At 35.0% G+C, this 21,304-nt stretch overlaps 1 protein-coding gene across 1 annotated transcript in view; it reads left to right on the top strand.

Annotated features, from left to right (window-relative positions):
• Positions 1-21,304, top strand: part of ARAP2 (ArfGAP with RhoGAP domain, ankyrin repeat and PH domain 2) — a gene marked incomplete at both ends in the record, with an annotated part of 79,113 nt that overhangs the window by 27,748 nt on the left and 30,061 nt on the right. Inside the window, 10 exon segments of the mRNA XM_009697238.1 lie at positions 1,158-1,273; positions 2,520-2,719; positions 3,468-3,553; positions 4,017-4,199; positions 6,351-6,525; positions 7,998-8,132; positions 13,910-14,054; positions 16,458-16,560; positions 17,210-17,408; positions 19,435-19,498. Coding sequence (XP_009695540.1) covers positions 1,158-1,273; positions 2,520-2,719; positions 3,468-3,553; positions 4,017-4,199; positions 6,351-6,525; positions 7,998-8,132; positions 13,910-14,054; positions 16,458-16,560; positions 17,210-17,408; positions 19,435-19,498 — 1,406 coding nt within the window.

The raw sequence follows: 21,304 nt of genomic DNA, 5'->3' as shown, positions 1-21,304 counted from the left end.
TTGTGAAGCATCTTCTCCATGTGAGCTTTAATGCTTACAAAATTTGAAAATCTTATGAGGAGAAACTTGTCAATGATGCAGGTTTAAATATGTATTTACTAGAAAAACAATCCCTTCTGCACAGGCAGATAACTGAAGCTTTTCCTCTCCAGTGCTTGTATTTTTATCAGCCCATACCCAACTACTTGTTATGTGAAAGGTAACTTGGTGAACATCTTGCAGATGGTAAGATATGTGGATTTGGCTTTTTGCTTGAGTGAGGTAGTTTGGTTTTGCTTATGATGCAGTTACTGTTTCCAAGAAGTATGCTAATATTTCCAGAAATTAAACTTGTGGAAGTGACTGCCGTTAAATGAACGTCTAAATTGGTTTAAGTAGGAGGTACTGATGGTGTTCCGAATAGATCAGAAATAACATATCTGCCTGCCAGTGTTTCCAAACTGCATGCATTTGAGAGCACCTCACAAGAGCTCACTGAACTTTTTATTTCCCAGCTGTGTTAGTGTAAAATTGATTTTTATTTGAAGTACATTGTTCCATGCAGGGGAAAAATAATAATTTCTCTTAGTTTAAGGTAAAAATGCTTAGCATTTCTAATAATTGAGTCACAGATAACCCTTTGTCTAATTTAGCTGCTGTATAGGACTTTTTTTCAAAGACGTTTGACATGTTTAGTTCATGTAATACACCAGAAACATGAGCAACCAAAGGTTAAAGAAAGAATTTTATGCATAATATATTTTATTTTATTAAAACAGCCTGTTTAAAAGCAAGCAAACCTGCTGTCAATTGGAAAGATTTAGATGTAAAAACATTGTTTAATCACTAAAGCATGATTTAAGCTAGATAATTCAATGGTTTTGGATCCATATTTTAATGCAATCTGTTATTTAACCTTTTTTTTCCTTTATTAATAGTAACTGTGCATTTTTTTCTCCTACTAACAATCAAGTAAGGTCATTCTAGCAATTAGAAGCATAGTGTTTGGACAAAATTTAGTATAGGTTTGTTTTTCTGTTAATGAATTAGAAGGAGCTTGCATGTTGTGGCCAAAATGTGTGTTGACCTTGGATTTTTGGACCATGCTGATTTAATTGTTCAATGCATGTTTGATTCTTGAATGATAAAACCCTGAACTTTTATTGTCTTTTCCCTAGGATTTTAAGACAGGATTTGGTATCACTTTAATCCCTATGAATGTGGCAAATGTAAAACAAGTGGATCGGACTGCAAAACAATCTTTTGAAATAATTACTCCTTATAAAAGCTTTAGGTGAGAACTTTAATATTTACATTACAAAATATGCAAATAACTAATGCACTAAAGAAGTGCTTGCTTCATACTGCAGTGACTTACCTAGTTTGGATGAAAAGGCAATGATTTTAATAGGAATGCTCAGATTATTTTTTTTTTTAGCTGTGTGCTTCATTTGTTACCTCCCTGACTAGACATCCTGTGCCCACAGATCTATACTTTTGTGTAGCTGCCTTTGTTCATTCTGTGCAAGGGTAGAAAAAAAAAAAAGTCACTTTAACAACTTGACTCCATCTTCAAGAATGATAAACTGCTGCCCACAGATCTATACTTTTGTGTAGCTGCCTTTGTTCATTCTGTGCAAGGGTAGAAAAAAAAAAAAAAGTTACTTTAACAGCTTGACTCCATCTTCAAGAATAATAAACTGCGGTAGTGAAATAATGCTGCATCCATTTAATATTAAACATTTTATTCAAAAAGAAAAGAATCACTTATGTGCAATCTCTTGTAGAAATCCTCAGTTGATATCAGTAGAAAGTTTACCTTTGGCTGATGCTGTGACTTGTAATGATTATTAAGAAAATAAAAGTGTATGCTAATTAAAGCCTTTTGTTAGTGAATGAAATCTCAGTACTACAGGAGAAGAAGAAATCACTTTTTTCCCTGCGCTTGCTAAATGTTAGCAAAAAATTTCCTTTCATTCTCAGTTGACTAGAGTAGCAAGTAAATTAGCCTTGATCAGTGATTTGAATGTTTGCATAGTGGTAGATAGCTAGCTCTTTGACTTTCTCTAAGCCATTACCGTGTTGGTGTTTGCTTATTATTATTTATGTTTTTCAAAAAGATTAATTTAAATGAAAAGCATTTTTCGGCTGCTGTAGTTAGCAAGTCCATTTTTACTCCCCAGTAAGTCTTTGTGTTTCCTTACGTTGTTCTATGCTTTTGTTAAAGTTCAGGCTTTAAGTTTGGTATGTGGTAACATAAAAAGATTGCAAGTAACTCGGGAACGTAACTTGAACATTACAAAAACTATGTAGCTAACTCTAGTAGTGGTTTTGTTAAAAACGGAACACAAAACCAGAAGGAGTTTTCATTGACTGAAAATACAAAATAATACATTCCGACTTTGTATTTATATCTGTGTAGATGAAGATTTTTTTGACTTTGATTCTGGGTGCAAATGTAATAAATAATAGAGACACAGACTGTCTTTAATTGGGCTTTAAAATAAAGATCAATAACACAGAAAAGTCAATTGTTTCAGCTTTACAGCAGAGTCGGAAAGAGAGAAACAAGACTGGATTGAAGCACTGCAGCAATCAATAGCAGAAACTCTGTCTGATTATGAAGTAGCTGAGAAGATTTGGTTCAATGAGTCCAACAGGAACTGTGCTGACTGTAAAGCTCCCAGTCCTGACTGGGCATCCATCAATCTCTGTGTTGTCATTTGTAAGAAGTGTGCAGGTAGAGTAATTAATGACAACCTGTGTGGGTTCTACAAAATGTCATATTTGCATATCTGTGTATATCCTTGAATTGGCTTTTTTCATTTTTACAATGCCACCCTTGTGAAAGTTTTGACAAACAAAAAGTGAACATAACTCTAGTTTTGTTTTTTTAATACCAAGGTCATCCATATTCTAAAGCACTTCCATGCATGAATGGCAGGTCTGTAAGGTAATTGTTTTCCCTCAGATGAATAAACGTTCACAATTAGTGGAAATTAAGACACACTAGCACTTCCTGGGAAATGACTGGCTTTTGCAAGGCTGGATGCCAAAGGATAACAATTTTCAGTGTATGAATTTGGAGTTCTATTATATCAGGTCATATTTTACTACCAATAGAGATAGCTTTTTCAGTTACTACTAAAAATCTAGTTTTATCATGTTTTATATTTAAATATGTGCTTAAACAGTAGATTCAGGGAAATAGTTTATAACTAGGCTTTCTTTCAAAACAAACCCTTCCCAAAGTATTCTACATCAGAAAGCCTACTTTGTGTATTCGTTATTGTCAGATGCAATCCACTTTTTTTTTAAAATTTTGTTTTTTTCTGGTGCTTTTATTTTCTATTCAAAAGTCAAACCCAGCCTTTTTTAAAAATAGCAGTTAGAACAAATCTGTCTTCATTGAATTTTTTTGTTAGCAGAAAAAAAAATCAAAACAGTTTAAGTGCTTTAGTTAAGTAAAATTACTCTTGGATTTTCAGGACAGCACAGGTCTTTAGGACCAAGAGATTCAAAGGTCCGGAGTCTAAAAATGGATGCCAGCATTTGGAGCAATGAACTTATTGAGGTATGTTGTGATATTCTAAGTCTTTGTTCTATCTTGAAAACTACTGTATGAATAGATGGGCAATATTGGGAAGGGGAAAAGAAAGGAAACTTCTCACTGTCAGTTTAGTTGCTTGGAGTGTTAAAAAGTGGTGCTGAGAGAGATGGTTGGTTGTCAAGTGTTTTTTTTAAAAACATATGCTAGTCTTCTCTGATCTTTTACTGGCATTTTCTAATATGTACCAAAATATTATAACTGGTTAGCATTGTAAAGCTTAGTTGCTGTTGATGGTAAATGATGACTACAGACTTTATTATTCATTTATAGGTGACCATAGGCACAGTGACTGAGAGAGACTTCCATCTCCTCCAGGAAATTTTCTTTAATAACTTTTTCAACTTTTAGCTGCTGAAAACTAATATTTAGAGACTACCTACATTTCCTTCATGCTATTTTGCTTATGTTTTTCTTGCATTTCATCCAGCTCTTTATCATCATTGGAAATAAGAGGGCAAACAGTTTTTGGGCAGGAAATCTTCCTCCAGATGAAGAGCTGGATATGGATGCCCCTGCAGAAAAAAGGATAGCATTCATTACACAAAAATACAAAGAGGGAAAATTCAGGAAAGCACCTTTTCCCTAGAAAACCAAGGAGCAGTTGAATAAGGTAATACTAGAATGGGTAAGCCCACACCATGCCTTTTGTATTGTATTCAATTTGTGTGCGATTTGGTTATCTTGTTAAACTGGTGAGAAATAAATTCAGAATCCTGAGTGACTTTCTCACAGAGCTGAATAAGGGCTGTTTTGGAGCCTTTACAGGAGTCATTTCATGATTTCTTAGTTCCTAGTTTTTCGAGTTTGTTTGTTTGTAGAAGGTTATGGTACCTATATGGTGCCTGTAATATGTCTTCCAGAACCATCAATGAATATGGATCTTTATTTTTCTTCAAATGCACACTGTAGGGTTGCAAATTCCCACTTCACTTCTTTGGATTTCTTCTTTACGTGTTTTTGACACCTTCTGTGTCTGACATCTGACATTCCAGTACACTAGGTGATTTGATGTTATCAATGGTGAAAGTAGCTTATGCACACTTACATAGTAGCTTGTAGCTAACTGGAAATGAAACAAGCTAAAATTGATGGAAAATGTGTGTTCTCTGTGTTTCCTTTTACACAAATAACACAAATAAATTCTTTACAGTCATAAAGTAGAACATGCTAATTATAAGTATCAATTTCTGTGTAGTTTTTGATGTCCATTTGGCTGCCTTCTAATATCTGTTGATTTCAGAGTCATGATTGTTTAGGATTTATGAATATATAAGAGTTTCAATGCTTATATATAACAGTGCTAATGCATTCAATTACATGAGTCAAATTCAAAGGGTATGCAGAGATTGTGGGGAGGCAGTAACATTTAAAAGTTAATGTGATTTAAACTAGAGAGGTCTCGTTTGTTCAGTGGTTATTGTGTCAAAAAGGAAGTATTATTTTCTGTACATTTTATAAGTTGTATGTTGGTTGTACACATAAGAAGTTAAAATAAGGGCATATAAGAATACTTGTCATTAAAATATCTTTAGTCAAAGTACAGAACCATCTCACTGTATAGCTTGAATTTAGGTTTTCTGCATTTCATTGGAATTGGGAAACGTTTTTGGACTTCATGGGGAGCTCTTTATGTCTTTGCGAAATAAAACATTTGGATTGTTTTTTGTTTATTGGTAGTGGCTGTGCAAGAGATTTTATTTACTATTGTAGCTGCAGACCACAGAAAATAGTCTGTGTTTTTTGTTGAGGGGTGAGGGGCTGGGGAGGATATCTGTCACTTAATCATTTAACTACAGGGAAAACATATCAGATGTAATGGTCAAATTATCTACAGAGACATGAAGTTACCATATAATAAGGTGGTCATTGCCAAATAGTTCTAGAACTTTTACTGAACTGTCTCCCCTGTCATCTCGTGCCCACTGGATGCTTATATGTTTATTAGAGCAGTTGAATTTTAGAGTAGGACTCTTCATGTGTTGAGTGACTTCCACCTTAATAATTTCAGAAAAACTCATTCATTAACCAAATAATTTAAATACATATTAAATCATTGAAATTGTTATGGAATAGATTGCTGTAATTGTGTAGCTACTCCTGGTTCTAAGATTTTTGGACCAATGTTTTGGGAAAAAAAAAAAGTTTGTTATGTTTGTCTGTCTTCGTGTATACAAAAATGAAAAGGAATTCATGTTTTAGGATGTGGTGAGATCTTTAAATCTCAAGGAAAATGATCCAGTGTGAAGGTACCCTGAAGAATAGTTGCCTTATTGACTGTGACCATAGTTTTGAAGAATTACCTATGAATTTCAGTCTGTTTCCTAATAATCGAGTTTAAGGATCAAGTCAGGTCTCATTGGTTGAACTTTTGAGCTCTCAAATAATAGGATTTTTTCTTTAGTAGCTGGGTATGTGAAGGAAAATGAGGGGGATTTTTTTTCACATAAATAGACAACATGCTTCCCCTCCAGTTGTGTTAATTCATGTTATCCTTCCCAAGTGAAACTTGTGGCAGCAACATCTTGCAGGGTTTGGGCTGATGATGGTTTTGTTGTGGGTTTGGGTTTTTTTGTTGTTGCTGCTGCTTTTTTCTACATTCAGACCATACTTCATGATTCCTGCTACTTCTCAGTGTTTATGGTCTTTGAAAATGCAGGGGAACTATATTGGAGGTGAAAGGATTTGCATCTAACTTACATATACTTGTTGGCAATAACTTTCCAATTTAAACAGACTTCTTATTTTCCCTCCCCATGATAAGGCCCTGTGTGCTGCTGTAGTTAAACAAGATGTGCTAGAAACTCTGATGCTGCTGTTTAGTGGGGCTGATGCTATGTGTGCCACTGGTGATCCTGTTTACAGTACTCCATACTTATTAGCCAAGAAAGCTGGACAAAGACTGCAAATGGAATTCCTGTACCATAATAAGTTCTCAGGTAGGATACATTCTCTTTGTTTTGATCTTCTAATTTTATGTTGAGCAAAAGGGAAGGAAGGAAGGAATTCAGAAGAAGAATTGGCATTGACTTGAACAACAGTGGTACAGAGGAGGAGGAGTTGTGATGGTGTTAACTGTATTTTAGCAGACAGTGTATGTAATTGTCTACAAGTTACTTTTATTTTGCTCGGACGTCAAGTTTAGGACTTAAAAATATAATAAAAAAGCCAGTGATAACTCATAGACCTCATACCCTTATTCATAACACAGAATAATAACAACATCTGCTCTGCCAATATTATCAGGGTTTTACAAGAAAAAATGGGTATATACAGTTAACATGTATCTAAAGTATTTGTCTGGGGCTTTGTTTTTTCTTAAAAATAAATTAAATTTATATCTACCCCTACTGCACACGGACATGCCTGTTTTTTCCCAAATTCTCTTCCCAAAATAAAACTCACCTCTTGAACCTGTAATATGATCTATCCCAGCAAACTCTTTTTTTTTCAGATCACAACTTCTGTTACAACTTGGAGCACGTGATATACTTTGGCCTTGAAAGTCAACAGTTCTAGTTGCAGTGTGTGACTGTTATGAGGCTCTGGAAAACAGAAAACTATTCTTAAAGAATAAATTGTAGAGTATGGATGGGCCTGAGCTTACCTTTTAAAAGGGCTGTACAGTATCTGAAGCAATCTTTCCATTGTCTCATGCCACTTTGCAAAGTAACACTGCATAGGCTGAACAACGAAAGTTTTAGTGGGAAAAGCAGTGAATGATTTAGGGCTTCCTAGAACAAACCCGGTGCCTTAAGTTCTGCCTGAGCATTGCTTTGTCACAAGTGCAGGGCACTGGATCGTAAGATGTTGAGCTCAGTCACTGTGCAAATGTGCAGCTATGGGGTTTTTGCTACCTATGCTCTCAAGTGGTTCTAAGGCTGTAAGGAGAAGTTTGCTTGTCTTGGCTCTGTCTTTTCTACTTTTAATCTTCCAGCCAAGGCAGCATCACCATGTGCTGGTGCTAGTGTTTGTTCCTTTCTTCAGAGAAAAGGAGGTCATTGCAGGTTGACAGTGAATCTCTGAATCATTGTCTGTCTGCAGCCTGATTTGGTGGTAAACTTCTAGATAAACCCTCAAGAGAAACAATTCCCTTCTGTTGAAGTGTCTTACATTAGGGATGAGAGTAAATGCTTAGTACACCAGAAAACCGTATTTTAGATTACATTGGCAAGCAGTGATAAACAATGACAATGTTGTAACAAATGTGAACCAATGTTTTATTAATGAATATGTAAGATTTTTAGTCTAATTATAAAAATAAATCAGTAAGATATATCTGTGTTATAGTAAAGATACTACAAAGCAACTACGTATCTACAGATAAGCAGTTAGAAAGACCTGTGGTGAAATGGTTATAACTGATATAACTGAAGTTCTGTATGTTACTTACTCCTTTGTCTTTTAATAGATTTCCCAAACTATGATACTTGTTTTGAAAGTGGCTTCTCTGAAGATTCTTCACATTCCACCTTTATTTGTGAATTCTTATACAAAGTTTCTTCTAATACTACTAAGCTTCTTATAGAGAAGAAATTAAAAGAAGGTATTTCACTTTTACTTTATGCATTTGAATAATACATGAATATGTATTGTTTGGATGAATTTGGTTCTTTTTAACTTCTTGCATTATGTTTTAAATGATAAAATGTCTTTGATATGACATCCTGTTTTGATTTGGTAGACCTCTTTGAGATAAAGAAAATACTGATTGTCTTGATCTCTTTACTTAGTGGTTGACAGAGGAAGAAAACTGAGCTACTGAAAAATTATTCAGTTAACAACAGTTACTGATAAACATAAAACAGTTAGATATACTTCTCACTAATTATATTTAGATGGATGCTACTAACTGCCAAAAAGTAGTTTCCATCTAAAATGGTAATATTTCAGAAATCATTTAAAGTATCACTGACTTTTTAGTAAGAGTCCAAATGGCTAACACCTAGGATATTTCTCCAGCAAAAAAATTTTAAAAATATTCCAAGTAGAAATGAGCACTTCCAACAACTTTACAACAAATTGGGCTTTGTGGGGTGAAAATGTGTGTGTATCACAGTAGATTTACATGGTCTTCTGTGTATATCAGTCTTCTGTGATTTCTTTTTTTTTTTTTTTGAGAGAGAAGTTATCAGATAATTTTCTTAACGTCTTTTTTCCTTTTTTTCCCTAGTTATGTTCCTATATTTTTCTTCCATCTAAACAAGCCAATGATGTGGATTTGTAAAATCTGGGCTGATTTATGGTTGAGTTTATTGCTCCTAAAATCTTGACATGGCATCCTGCATCAATATATACATATTTTTGTGTGATTATGTCCATATTCTTATGGTGTATGCCTTTAAGATCCTTAGTGGAGATTAAGACATGTTAAAGCACATAACTCTTATTTAAATATGCTTTTGAAGAATGTATATGTTAGCATGGGTCCAAATTCTTGAAAGCATTGACTGATCAACAGAACTAATGCCTGATCACAGGCATTTCCCAAAAACTTGGTGATTGTTAACAAAGATACTTGTTGTGACAGAGGGCTTCTGCTGGATGGGGCTTTCTTGAGGATTGTTCTGTAGCTGCTCTGAACTTACCATGGAAAGAAAGGAATAACTGCAAAGCTCACTACTGCTTGCTCAAAGTGCAGACCTTGTCTTCTGTACTGTTGGGTATCTATATCCATATTCATAAAAAAACTTAAAAAAAACCCAAAAAACACCACTAAAAACAAACAAAACCTCACTAAGAGAAGTAGAGAGCAGATACAAAGCAGCATTACTGATCTCTTCTAACATGATCGTATGTTAGAAGTGCAGTATAAGTTTGTAAATACCTGTATAGATTGAAGATTTAGCTACAAATGGTCACAGAATGTCTTCTGTAGTACTTTTTGGGGAGATGCCGTGGGAGTAAGCATCATTAGTAGGATGCCTTAAAAATATTTATGAACAAAGCCCTCAGACAAGAAACAACTGAAATTTGACCGTCTGCCATCTTAAGTTTGTAGTGGACAGAAATTAAGCTGCTTTGAAATCTTGTAGTCTGTTACTTAGCATTGCACTTACTACTTGGGGGAACACAGGGGAATTGGAAAGGAACCAGATTTCCCTCGGCTCAAGTTTTGGCCTCTGAAATTGTGAAAGTGTCTTGTAGAAGGTAGATGTTCCACTGTTTGGGTTTTGGGGGGATTTTTGGGGAGGTGTTTGTTTGCTTTGTTTTTGCATTAGTGTTGAATTACCCGTGTGTTTGTCAGGACTGATGTTTCTTGGATGGGTACTTTAAAGATACATAGGAAGATAGGTTTCCATGACCATTTGCAGTTTAAGAAGACAGGTAACAAAGAGGACAAGGGAGAAAGTTGTAGTAATAACATCCTTTCAACAACAACAACAAAAAAACCCTACAGTTTTGAATTAGAAACTGCTCTTGCCTGAGGGCTCTAATTTATCTCGGCCATGTGTAAGAAGTACTATGACAAAAGGTTTTTTTGCTATCTAAAACATAAAACACATGATCTTTTTTTTCCCTTCTGTATTGATTTTATTTTTTCCCCTCTACATCAAGAACAATTTCTACCTTTATAAAATTCATTAACATCAAGTAATACAAGATATGCATATCGCATTGCTGGGAATAGGTGGTAATTTTTTTTCCTTCTTGCTGTCTGTAGGAAAGATTTTGATGGTTAGAGTATTAACGTGTGGGAGATACAGTTTCAGTTCCCACCTCTGCCTGTAAAGATTCAAATAAGAAGGTCACGTTACGCAAAATAGTGACCTATCTGTTTAGTTCTAGAGAAGAGAAATAAGCTCTCCTGTTGAGGCGGCTCAGACTTGCTGTAAACTAACTGAGTTCTCAGTGGGCCACAGAGGGAGCACCGTTCTCTCACTGGGGATTACGACACTTGTCTAAAATTTGGGTCCTGTCCCAAAGTACCTTGGGCTTTTTTCCTACACTTTAAGAAAGACATTGAGGTGCTGGAGCATGTCCAAAGAAGGGTAACAAAGCTGGTGAAGGGTCTGGAGGGTATGAGGGTCTATGGGAAGCGCTGGGGGAGCTGGGGTTGTTTAGCCTGAAGAAGAGGAGGCTGAGGGGAGACCTTATCGCTCTCTACAATTACGTGAAAGGAGGGTGTAGCGAGGTGGGTGTCAGCCTCTTCTCCCAGGCAACTAGCATTAGGACAAGAGGGCATAGTCTGAAACTGTGACAGGGGAAGTTCAGGCTAGAAATGAGGAGGCATTTCTTCACAGAAGGGGTCGTTAGGCATTGGAATGGGCTGCCCAGGGAGGTGGTGGAGTCACCGTCCCTGGAGGTGTTTAAGAAAAGACTGGACGTGGCACATAGTACCATGGTCTAGTTGACATGGTGGTGTTAGGGCAAAAGTTGGACTCGATGATCCCAGAGGTCTCTTCCAACGAAATCAATTCTGTGATTCTATGATTTTTGATCTACTGATTTTTATTCTTTTTAATGCTATTTGTGGAAGGGGTTGCAAGCCCAAATCCTGTTGAGCTGCCTAATCATTAAACTAGAGTTTAATTCTTCCTTAGTGTTACGAATCTCTGAGGCAGTTGTCATCCTTGCCTTTAGTGCCAAGGGATGAAAATTTAAGTGCTGTGTTTGTTGTTAGAGGAAACTGATATTGCTTTGTGGCTGAACCCTAATGGTAAAAGGACACTCAAGAAATCGTTCAGCGCTGTGAACTGAACACAGGTTTTGTAAGTGGAGAACAGAAGGCGGAGAGGGGATGTCATCAATGCTTATAAATACCTTAAGGGCAGATGTCAAGAGGATGGGGCCAGACTCTTTTCAGTGGTGCCCAGCGACAGGTTAAGGGGCAATGGGCACAAACTGAAACACAGGGAGTTCCATCTGAATACGAGGAAGAACTTCTGTACTTTGAGGGTGGCAGAGCTCTGGCACAGGCTGGCCAGAGAGGTTGTGGAGTCTCCTTCTCTGGAGATACTCAAAACCCATCTGGATGCGATCCTGTGCAACTTGCTGTAGGTGACCCTCATTTGCCAGGGGGGTTGGACTAGATGATCTCCAGAGGTCTCTTCCAACCCCAACCGTTCTGTGATTCTGTGAACACCTGGATATACAGTCCAGTTTCTCATTATGTGTGTTTCAGATAGCGCAGGAGAGAGACAGCCAACTTTGTGTGTACTTCTCATTATAGCAGCATCAGTGGTTGCCGCATGGGTGCATAACTTTTGAGGAAAGTTGTTGTTAATTAACAGCTGTTGCTGATCAGCAGGAACAGCGCTTAAATGGTGCTATTCCCGTTTAGTGGATCAAGAAGTAAAGGTTAGAGGTTGAGAGGCTCAGGTTTGATTTTTTGCTTCTGTTTTTAGTATAAAAGGTTTTATGGAGCCCTGTTAAAAGCCTTGATGTTCAAAAATTGTCCGTGAGAGTTTAATGAATATTGAAGCAGTGGGCTATTTTCTAGAATAAACTTTGCGGGATCAGAAGGGGAAAGCTGGGGGACAAAAAGCCCTAAACAATCAAAACCTCCAAGTTTGATGCTCAACTCCTGTAAACATACACATTTTCAAACACTTTATCTTATGTTTATTTTAGTATTTAAAATGTGTATTTAGAGGGAATATAGATGGAACTAGATAGTAAGTCGCATGATACAAATAAATACTAATAAAATACTACCGAGATATTTGTAAAACATATATGACTCATATAGCAAATAACAGAAAAACTAATTGAATGAAATATCAGATAACATACTAAGTGAGTATTGATTAACTACAACTGCAGTTTGATTGTTTTGTGTTTTTTTTTCCAGAGCTGTTTTACTAAATTATCTCAAATACTTTACCAGAATATTTCCAGTGGTACAGGAATTTTAAGACTGTATAAATAGAGTATTTTCTCTTAGGACCTGCTTCTCTGCAGTGATGGGAATGGATGCACCTCAAATTATACTCTAAGAACTAGGTGTAAGCTAGAATGAATACATGAATATTTTGAGTAGCAAATAGTCAGTAATATGCTATGTCATATGCTGTATTCATATTTTAGGTTCATAAGAGGGGATAAACATTTGGTCTTAATTAAATATGCCAAATAATACTTTTAAGTTTCTCTGCAGATTTTTTTCCTCCACTTTGTTTTTTTTTTTTAAAGCTACGAATGGCAGTTACTAGATACTCCAGTATATCCAAGTCAAAGTTATTTGGAGACAGAATTATTAGCTAGGTAATTTAACCATGCTCAGCAACTCTAAATTGTTACATGTGGAAAGCACCCTACCAACATCAGCATTCTGTAAACTACAGTGTTGCTAAATGAATTTACCCTTGCCAGATATATATGCTAATAGCAACAAGAGAGATCTCCAGTTCATTCTAATGTGAACATGCCATCCTGAAATGACTATAGCTACTGCCTGCCTACAATGTATCCATTTATCTTGCCCAGTATACAGGAATAAATTTGGTACAATTTCAGACACTTGGGCCTGCAGTAGGAGAGAATTGAGCTCAACCACTGATGTACCTAGACAGAGTTGTTCTGTTAGTTTTTCTGTTCTTCAGTTTATCATCCTCTACTATATTGGTAGTGTATTTTTTAAAAAAAAATCGTCATATTAAGTAACACAACTTCTGATAGTGTTTTCCTTGTGTTTTCTAGTCGTGTGCAATGGATACAAGTTCTAGCATGTATGACATTGTTTTTTTCTAGACTATTTGAAAGGCTTACATTTTTTTCCTTGAATTTGTGACAGTGAGTAGACACCCAAGAATTACTAAACTATGGAAGACAGATTGACTTGGTTTTGGCCTCTAGTTCCAGTGACATGAAAGAAAGAGTAACCCTTTTTTGCTACTGCATACCATAATTCACGCACTCATTTTGCTATCAGGCCTTGTCAGAATATAGTGTTCTAGTAGCTTTCAGTATTTCTAACTTTGTAGCCTGTTTTTTTTTTTGGCCTCCTTAACTGTCTTCTGCTAAATGTGTAACATGGTACTGTGTACTAGCTCTTCCCCCACCAAGTTCCACAGTGAGTGGAGTAGAAGCCCTATACAATAGTAGAGTTAACTTATGAAGCAATTTAATAGTCTCATAAAGTAAAAAGAAGTGTTCTGTATTTGAAATGTTGTTTTGTTAAATTGCCATGTGCTTGAGTTTCTATAGGTTAAGTAGTATCAACACAAACATTGAATTCCTGGCCCACTGAAGTCAATGAGACTGAGATTTCACCATAAATGTATTACAACAGAGCTGTGCATCCTGTGAGGGAACTTCTATAGAAAGAGGTAATTTTTAGTATTATGCCAACTGACTTTTTTATTATTTCTTTAATCACAGATTGCAACAAAAGATGGTGCACTTTGGAAAGTGGCTTTCTGAGCTACTATGAAAACGATAAAACTACCACTCCTAATGGTATGATTGACATCAGTGAAGTTATCTGTCTTGTAATGCACAAGTCTGACTTCTTTTTAAATAGAGGGTAGGTTCCCAAATTAATATTTCAATAAACAAACTCAGGTAATTCAAAGATTTTATTCTGGGTTTTCAGAGCTGTTCATTTGTGCCTGAATTTTGAACATGCAATTCAGGAAAAAAGCTGAATTGTTTTATGTTGACTTCAAGAAATAAATTCTAAGTGATATTTGGGGATATTTTTATTTTATTTTATTTTTTTAATAGTGATATAATGAAAATGTTAGGGTAATTTAAAAGGGCAGAATGAATTAGATACATCTGTTTCTTATTAAAACTGTAATGCATATTCTCAGTGCTTAAAAGGTTACATGATGATAAGTTTAGCAAGTAATACTAATTTTTCTTTCTGGGATCGGCCTCTGCCTCAAGCCAGAACTCTTGCTTTGTTTCTTTCCGATAATAGTGCAACAGATTAGAGTGCTCCACAATGCTTTCGATTTTGGTCACAAAACTATCAGTCTTTGAAACCCATTCTTTGTTCTGCAGCTGAGGACAACAGTGTAACTATTGAACATTGTGTTAGTTTGAAGATAAACAAGACCATAAAAAAAATGTGGGGTTTTTTTTTCTAACTCTCTCATATCCCATTTGTACATTAAAAACATCGCGTGGAGATTCCCCTAAATCTGAGTTGCATCCCAGTGATTCTTGATTTCTTTAGGGCAACATTTTTGTTTAAACTATACTTTGGATCTGTCTAACAAACTCTGTAATACTTCCTTTTAAATTTCTTTGTGTTTGTATGTAAAATAACAAACTCTTTCTACAGTATAATACTGTAATACTTGTAGTTACAAAGTGAAAGTGTCTGCAAAGAAAAAAAAAAAGTCTATTCAGTAAGCTTCTGGAAAAGGTAATGGGAAGAAAGGACTTCAGCTGCTACAGAGATAAGGGCATTCAGAGGGGAGAAATCCTGAAACATGATGATGGCTCAACATGCTATAAAATACAGTGGAGATGGCCGTCACTGTTCTGCAGTAGCATAGCTTTGTGATATCCAGAAAAAAGAAAAATATCACTTTCTTCTCCTGTCATTGAATCTAACCTATTGCTTGCTACATCTCCAAATGGTTCCACTTCAGGATAACACCTAAATTAAAAACATACTGGCTGAATACTTCACTTTTGGGGAATGACTAACTTCCTGCTGTGCTTTACCTGTAATCAGGTAGCTTTATGAGAAACTTCTCTAAATTTGGTATTTCATGTAGTGAAACAATTGATCCTTAAAATGTCTATTCTATTAGTCAGAATTAAGTATTTACATATGACTTTCAAAGTGGTTATTGAAAACGAGAGAAGTGTCTCATGTTCAGTTCTCCAAATTTAGACAAATCTCAATCTCCAGCATTGAAAGGAAAAAGCATATTCCATCTATTTGGATTCTAGGGAGAGGTCACAGACAAAATCATACTATAAATTGATGAACCATAATTTGTAAGTTAAAGACTGACCCTAAGTCTGATGAGCTATTTACTTTCCAAATTCCACACCAATTTCAACTGGTTTGCTTTTTCTTCTTTTACTATCCTTATTATTTGTCAGTGAAAAATGGAAAAACAAGGTCCATCTGTTTAAATGATGATATACTTTTTTAAAAGAAAAAAAACAAGAACACACACCCTCCCCCCAAAAATAACAAACCAAGCAACTTTTAAGAACATTTTGAGCTACAACATCTTCAAAGGGTAGCCATAAACACAACAGAACCAAACTCTTCTTGGTGTTGGCAGGTGATACAAAGAGCAGCAGCAACCACACATGTCACCCTAGGAGATTTGGGCTGGATGACAGGAAAAGCCTATTCATTAGAAGGGTGATGGAGAACAGGAACTGGTTGTTGAGAGAAATATTAGTCTCTGTCCTCAAAGGTTTTGAAGGCTTTTCATTCCTGTTCTGATCTATGGTTAGTGATAGTCCTGCTTTGAGTAGGAGATTAGACCAAGTGACATCTAAAAATCCTTTTGAACCAATATTTGTATGATTCTGTGATAACTTGTTTACAACTTCCCATTTAATGAATTAGTCTGCTTATCTTAAACCTCTCAAAATCTTTTGAATTCATCACAAAAATATACTTGCTGAAATCACAATAACTTGCAAAAAAATCCTTCTGAATTTTAATGAAAATATATAAACATTTTTATTAATTTCAGAATTACTAAAAAAACTGCTATGCAGTAACCTTTGAACATCTATTATTGACCTGAAAAGCACTTAGATAGTGTTGTGTTATAAAATACTCTGTTATTAGCTAGGTTGTACTTGTAAGATTGGAGGAGAAATGCAGATAGATTACATTCCATAGGTATGAAATAATGAAAAAAAAGAGAGAGAAATGGGACTTGTGTATATCTACTGCTATGGAGACTAAATACAGCTGCCTTTTTCCTCTTGCTTGCTTTAGGGACATCTTTACCTTTGAAATCTACTTAATGTCAGAACGTGTTTTTCTGTTTGGAGCTGAAACTGCATATTCACAAAGAAAATGGACTTGGGCAATAGCTAAGGTAATACCGATAATTATCTTTTCCAGTTAGGCCAGGAGCCTTTGCACAAAGAATAAAATGTCATTGTTAGCTGAAAATCCTCTGAGAAGCCATTCTTGATAAATACTGATCTATCTTGTGTATAAAGGTTTTTTGCGCAGCAGGAAGAAATAACTTCTGTGATCTAATGTTTGAAACAAGATAATAAAATAAAATGGAAAAGGAATTGAAGTAACGTTTTAATACCAACCTTAAATATATTAAAGATTCTCTAGTATAAAGACATATACTATATGAATTTATTTCAACTAATTTTGTTTATGGTTGCAATTCTATTTTATTTCCCGAAACATAATTCATAAAGCAGTACTCTATTTTATACAGTACCAAATGGTAATAGTCATGTTACTAATTAGATCAATTACAGTTTAAAAAGCAGAAATGTAGAAATGTTTGAATTGTAGAGTATGAATGGAAAAAAAAGTTATGCTTGATTTTGTAATTTAAATTTAGTGTATATATGAGTTTATGAATGATAAATCTGAAAGTCTTAATTTTTTGCTGTGGCTTTCATCCTTGAGTCTTATAGATTTGCAATATCTTGATTTGTGTTTTTTTAGGGGAAGAGGGGTTTTTTTCTTCATCTGACTCACCCCATTTTCTTTGGTAGCATTTTGTTCCTCCTGTGGCTGAATGTTTGTTAGAGAGAGACTGTGACCTGGTTGGCCAGCTGTACTACAAAGATCGCCATAACCTGGATCAGTGGAGAAAAGGCTGGTTTGCTATAGAGAAGTCGAGCCTTTATTTTTGTCTTGAAAAGGAGAATGCTGAAGAAGATTCCATATATCTAAGGAGATTGCAAGAACTAAGTAAGAGTTTTGCTTAACATCTAGAATTCAGGAAATACTCTACAGAATTAATTCACTGTTAAGGACATTTCTATTACATTTTAAAGTCATAAACATTAGGGAGCTCAGTCACTATTCCTTTGCATGAGTCAGATGCTCTTCCAACTCTTATCTAAATGTGGACTTCATAAAGTTCTGTCTTGGATTTTTTTTTTCCCCACTTAGTGGCACACGCTAGAGAGATTTTTCACAGCTTCATAATGAATGAAGACATATTTTGTTCCAGTTGCAGCAATATCTTTCTTACAAGAGTACAGAATTGGATAATAATATATAACCTTTCAGAATTATTGTCTCCTATTTTTGACAGGGTAGAAATAGTCCCTGCAGAACGTGTTCCTGAGATGATTGACAGGCCTAGTTTTAAAATACTCAAATGTACTGGAAAAATCATTATTCTCTTGGAAAACTGTTTTCCAGACTAATAGACTTTTTTTTCTGATACTAAAAATACTCTCTACTCAATAAGATGATGTTGAAAGATAAGAATATTTATACAAATGGTCTTCTATAACCAATTTTATATCATTGTTTGTAATTATGCTCTGAATCCTCTTGAAGCATATCTGCCCTACTTGTTTTTATATTGAACAAGGCAATATGTTATGTAGGGAAGTAAAAATTATTTGAGATTTTATGTTAAAGTAACATTGAGAAGATAGTTTAGCTCTTCATTGATGATCCTCTTCGTAAATACTGTCGGGCTTGGACTGTTTTGCAGGAACTTGCCTAAATGCCATTGGGCTTTCTACTGTTTATTTACTGCCACCGTACATTTGCTGTGAATAACACCGTGATGGTGGTTTTTAATTAGGAATGTTTTTATGCCTTTAGGTATCTTTTAACTTGTGAATACTTTTTGATTTGAGTGGGAATTAAAAGGCAGTAGTAGAACTGTTTCTGATACTAGTTTTGATATTGCAACTGTAACTGCTCCTACCATAATCATATGAGCATCCGAAATCTGTGTATATCTCAAGTGCAGAAATGAAACACATTTAGCTTTTGCTTGAAAATTGTTTTTGCGTGGGCTTTGATTTTTAAATATTAGTTATATGAGAGTTGTATTTCTTGGCAGTATTATAAATTCATACTCCTGTCTTTTTCTTTGATTTCTTCTTTTTCCCCAAAATAAATCTGTTCCGCTATTAAGAATGAATTATATAACTGAAACTTGCCAAATAATGAATCATCAGTGGAAGTATAGGCACTTACCTTCTTGATATTTGACTCAGTACATGTGAATGAGGACAGGAATATGTGTGATACAAAAGCATCATATAACATGCATTAGAATGTGTTTATTGAGCTTCATTGATATACAGGACTTTACTGTCTCTGGGCATTAGTCGAGATAAGATGTGGGTTACATATAAGACCTAAACTTTGAAAAAATAACTTTTCAGAATTTTGAATTATTAAACAGGTTACATTTAATTTACTGCTTTCAGTATAGTGCACAGTGTAATTTCATAAGCACTGTTACTGGAAACTGTCCAGATGTATTTTCTGTATTATGTATAATGGAAGGCAATATAAAGAAGGGTGGCAGTGATCTTCACAGTATAACATATAGCTCACATTATGTTGTTGTAAATATCTGCAATCATTAGGATGCAAGTAAATTAATGAGTTAATCTATCTTACTTCTGAATCATCATGTCTTCTAAAACTTGTATTTACAAGTTAAATTTTATTATGTTAAAACACTGTAGCATGTTTTCACATTAAAAAGTGCCTGTTTAACCTTTCTTTATAACTTTTTGTATTAATTTTTCTAGTAAATGTGAGTGTATTGTGGTATTTTGTGGAGTTTTGTTTCTGTTATCAGCAGCATTCTTTATTTGAAATGTTTAAGAATTCCATGCTCCTTTTGTCTCTGAAAATCATTTTGAAAAACTATGTCTGTATGTGCATGCAGGTATGTGTTTGTCTATATATGTTTGTCTGTGTAGATCATATGAATGCGTATGTGTTTTGTTTTCAGCAATCAGTAGTGTGATGCAAAATGGAGAGAAAATAGATGTCCTGCTGCTTGTTGAAAAAGGAAGGTAAGGTTCCCATCTGAATAAAGCTTTGATCTGCTTTTATATTGATGTCAGAATTCTTGCTGATCAGTCATGGAGCTTTTTCACTTGCGATTGCTAGAGAGAGAGAGTAAATTTGCAGACTTCTTAAAGGAGGGAAAGTCTTTGTGTATTAATTACGTTTTATGTCTGTGTCAGGAAATGCTAAGAAGTACTGCTTAATTAAAAGCGGTTTTCCCACTGAGAAAAAAATTCTCAGTCAGATTAGTCAACCAATAACAGTTTCTTCAAAAGGACCTAACTTCTTTTACCCTGTGAACAAAAAGTACCTCTTTGGAGCATTTACCAGTTAGTTCTCAATTTTTTTTTACGTCACTCTTACTTCCCAGAATTCTGTATCTCAGTCTGTGTAGGTCAGGATTGAGAGAGTATGTATGAATCCCCTGGTGAGTCTTACTGTAATGTCTGATCTCAGTTAACAACATACTAGCTAGAAAAAAAACCCATACTTGTGAAGCCAACATGATCCATATGTTTCTCTGCTGAGATGACTCTGTCAAATATAGTGCTATTGGAGGTTGAAACTTGAAGTGAGGTAGGGTGTTTCTGCCTCATATATGGGTACAAATTAAAGATGAAAGTAAAATTACTGAAAATAATTCTTATTTTATAATGGATTGGATTTTTTTTTATTTCAGTGATAGATTATTAGGCAAACATCTGTGTGACAAGTGGTACAGTCTGAACAGCCAATAATAGGTTAATAAAGGAACATTGGTTTTCTCTTCGGGGAAAAAAAAAACCACCACCATGGACATCTACCTTTGACATCTATTCAGAGTTGGAGAAACCTGTTGGAGAAACTCATTGTAACTTGTATGTTCTGAGTTGTAACTCTTCCTAAGATACTCTTTAAGTTCCAGAATTCAGTAGGGTTATGCAGATCACAAACAAACAATTTTTCCTATTGGGTTTTTTTCAAAGGAGTATATTTAAAGATTCAGCATCAAGTAAGCTGCGTAGACCAACCAGGGAACCAGAGGTATCCTATTCAAGGTGCAGTCCAATGTATGAATACAAACTGTGTGTCTAATTTCATAGATACCAGTGCTGAGAAAAACTTCTAGCTCCAAGCCAACTTTTATTATTTCTTTCATTATAATATTTCTGCCAGGTGAGGGTAGATTTTCCCTGAACTGCTTTAATGGTTTAATGGAAATTCTGAACTATTTGAAAATAATTTCAACAGGGGCACTGGCTGATTTATGGTAGCCATGAATATGTTTAATTTTTCTTCACTGAAGTCTACCGTAAAGAATTTAAATGCATAGTGTTCGCATTTTCTTAACCATTAAAAGCCATATGGGTATATAAGCTTTGGCACAGTGATTCTTGCTTTGGATATTACTCCAAAAGTATCCAGGTGTTCAGCGCAGTTGCATGATACTGCATCTTGCAGTGATAAGAAATTTAATATGTGTGTGTGGAAAATGATTAAGTATAGAATCATCTTTATTTTTAGACTCAATTATTGTAAATGGAAACAAAGCCAGCAATTCTCCTTCTGCCCCCTCCAAAGCCTAGATAAATTAATTAATACCTTTGAGATGTCATCAGCATCAACCAAGTGATATATCATAGTTTCTAGGTTTTCCTATTTTGTCTGTTATTTTATAGCAGTGCTTGTCTAATGCCAACTTTGGCATAGATTGATCACTTGGAGGAGACCCTATATACTGATCTAGTGACAAATTTCATGTTGATGTGTTAGTCACTTTAACGCAGGTTAAATGATAAAATCCCAAAAAATGGTATTGCAAGAATGAAACA

This window comes from Cariama cristata, unplaced genomic scaffold (assembly GCF_000690535.1).
Source record: "Cariama cristata isolate BGI_N322 unplaced genomic scaffold, ASM69053v1 scaffold1993, whole genome shotgun sequence".
Taxonomy (NCBI): domain Eukaryota; kingdom Metazoa; phylum Chordata; class Aves; order Cariamiformes; family Cariamidae; genus Cariama; species Cariama cristata.
Note: the sequence above shows the minus strand (reverse complement) of the source record. Positions and strands in the feature narration are given on the sequence as shown.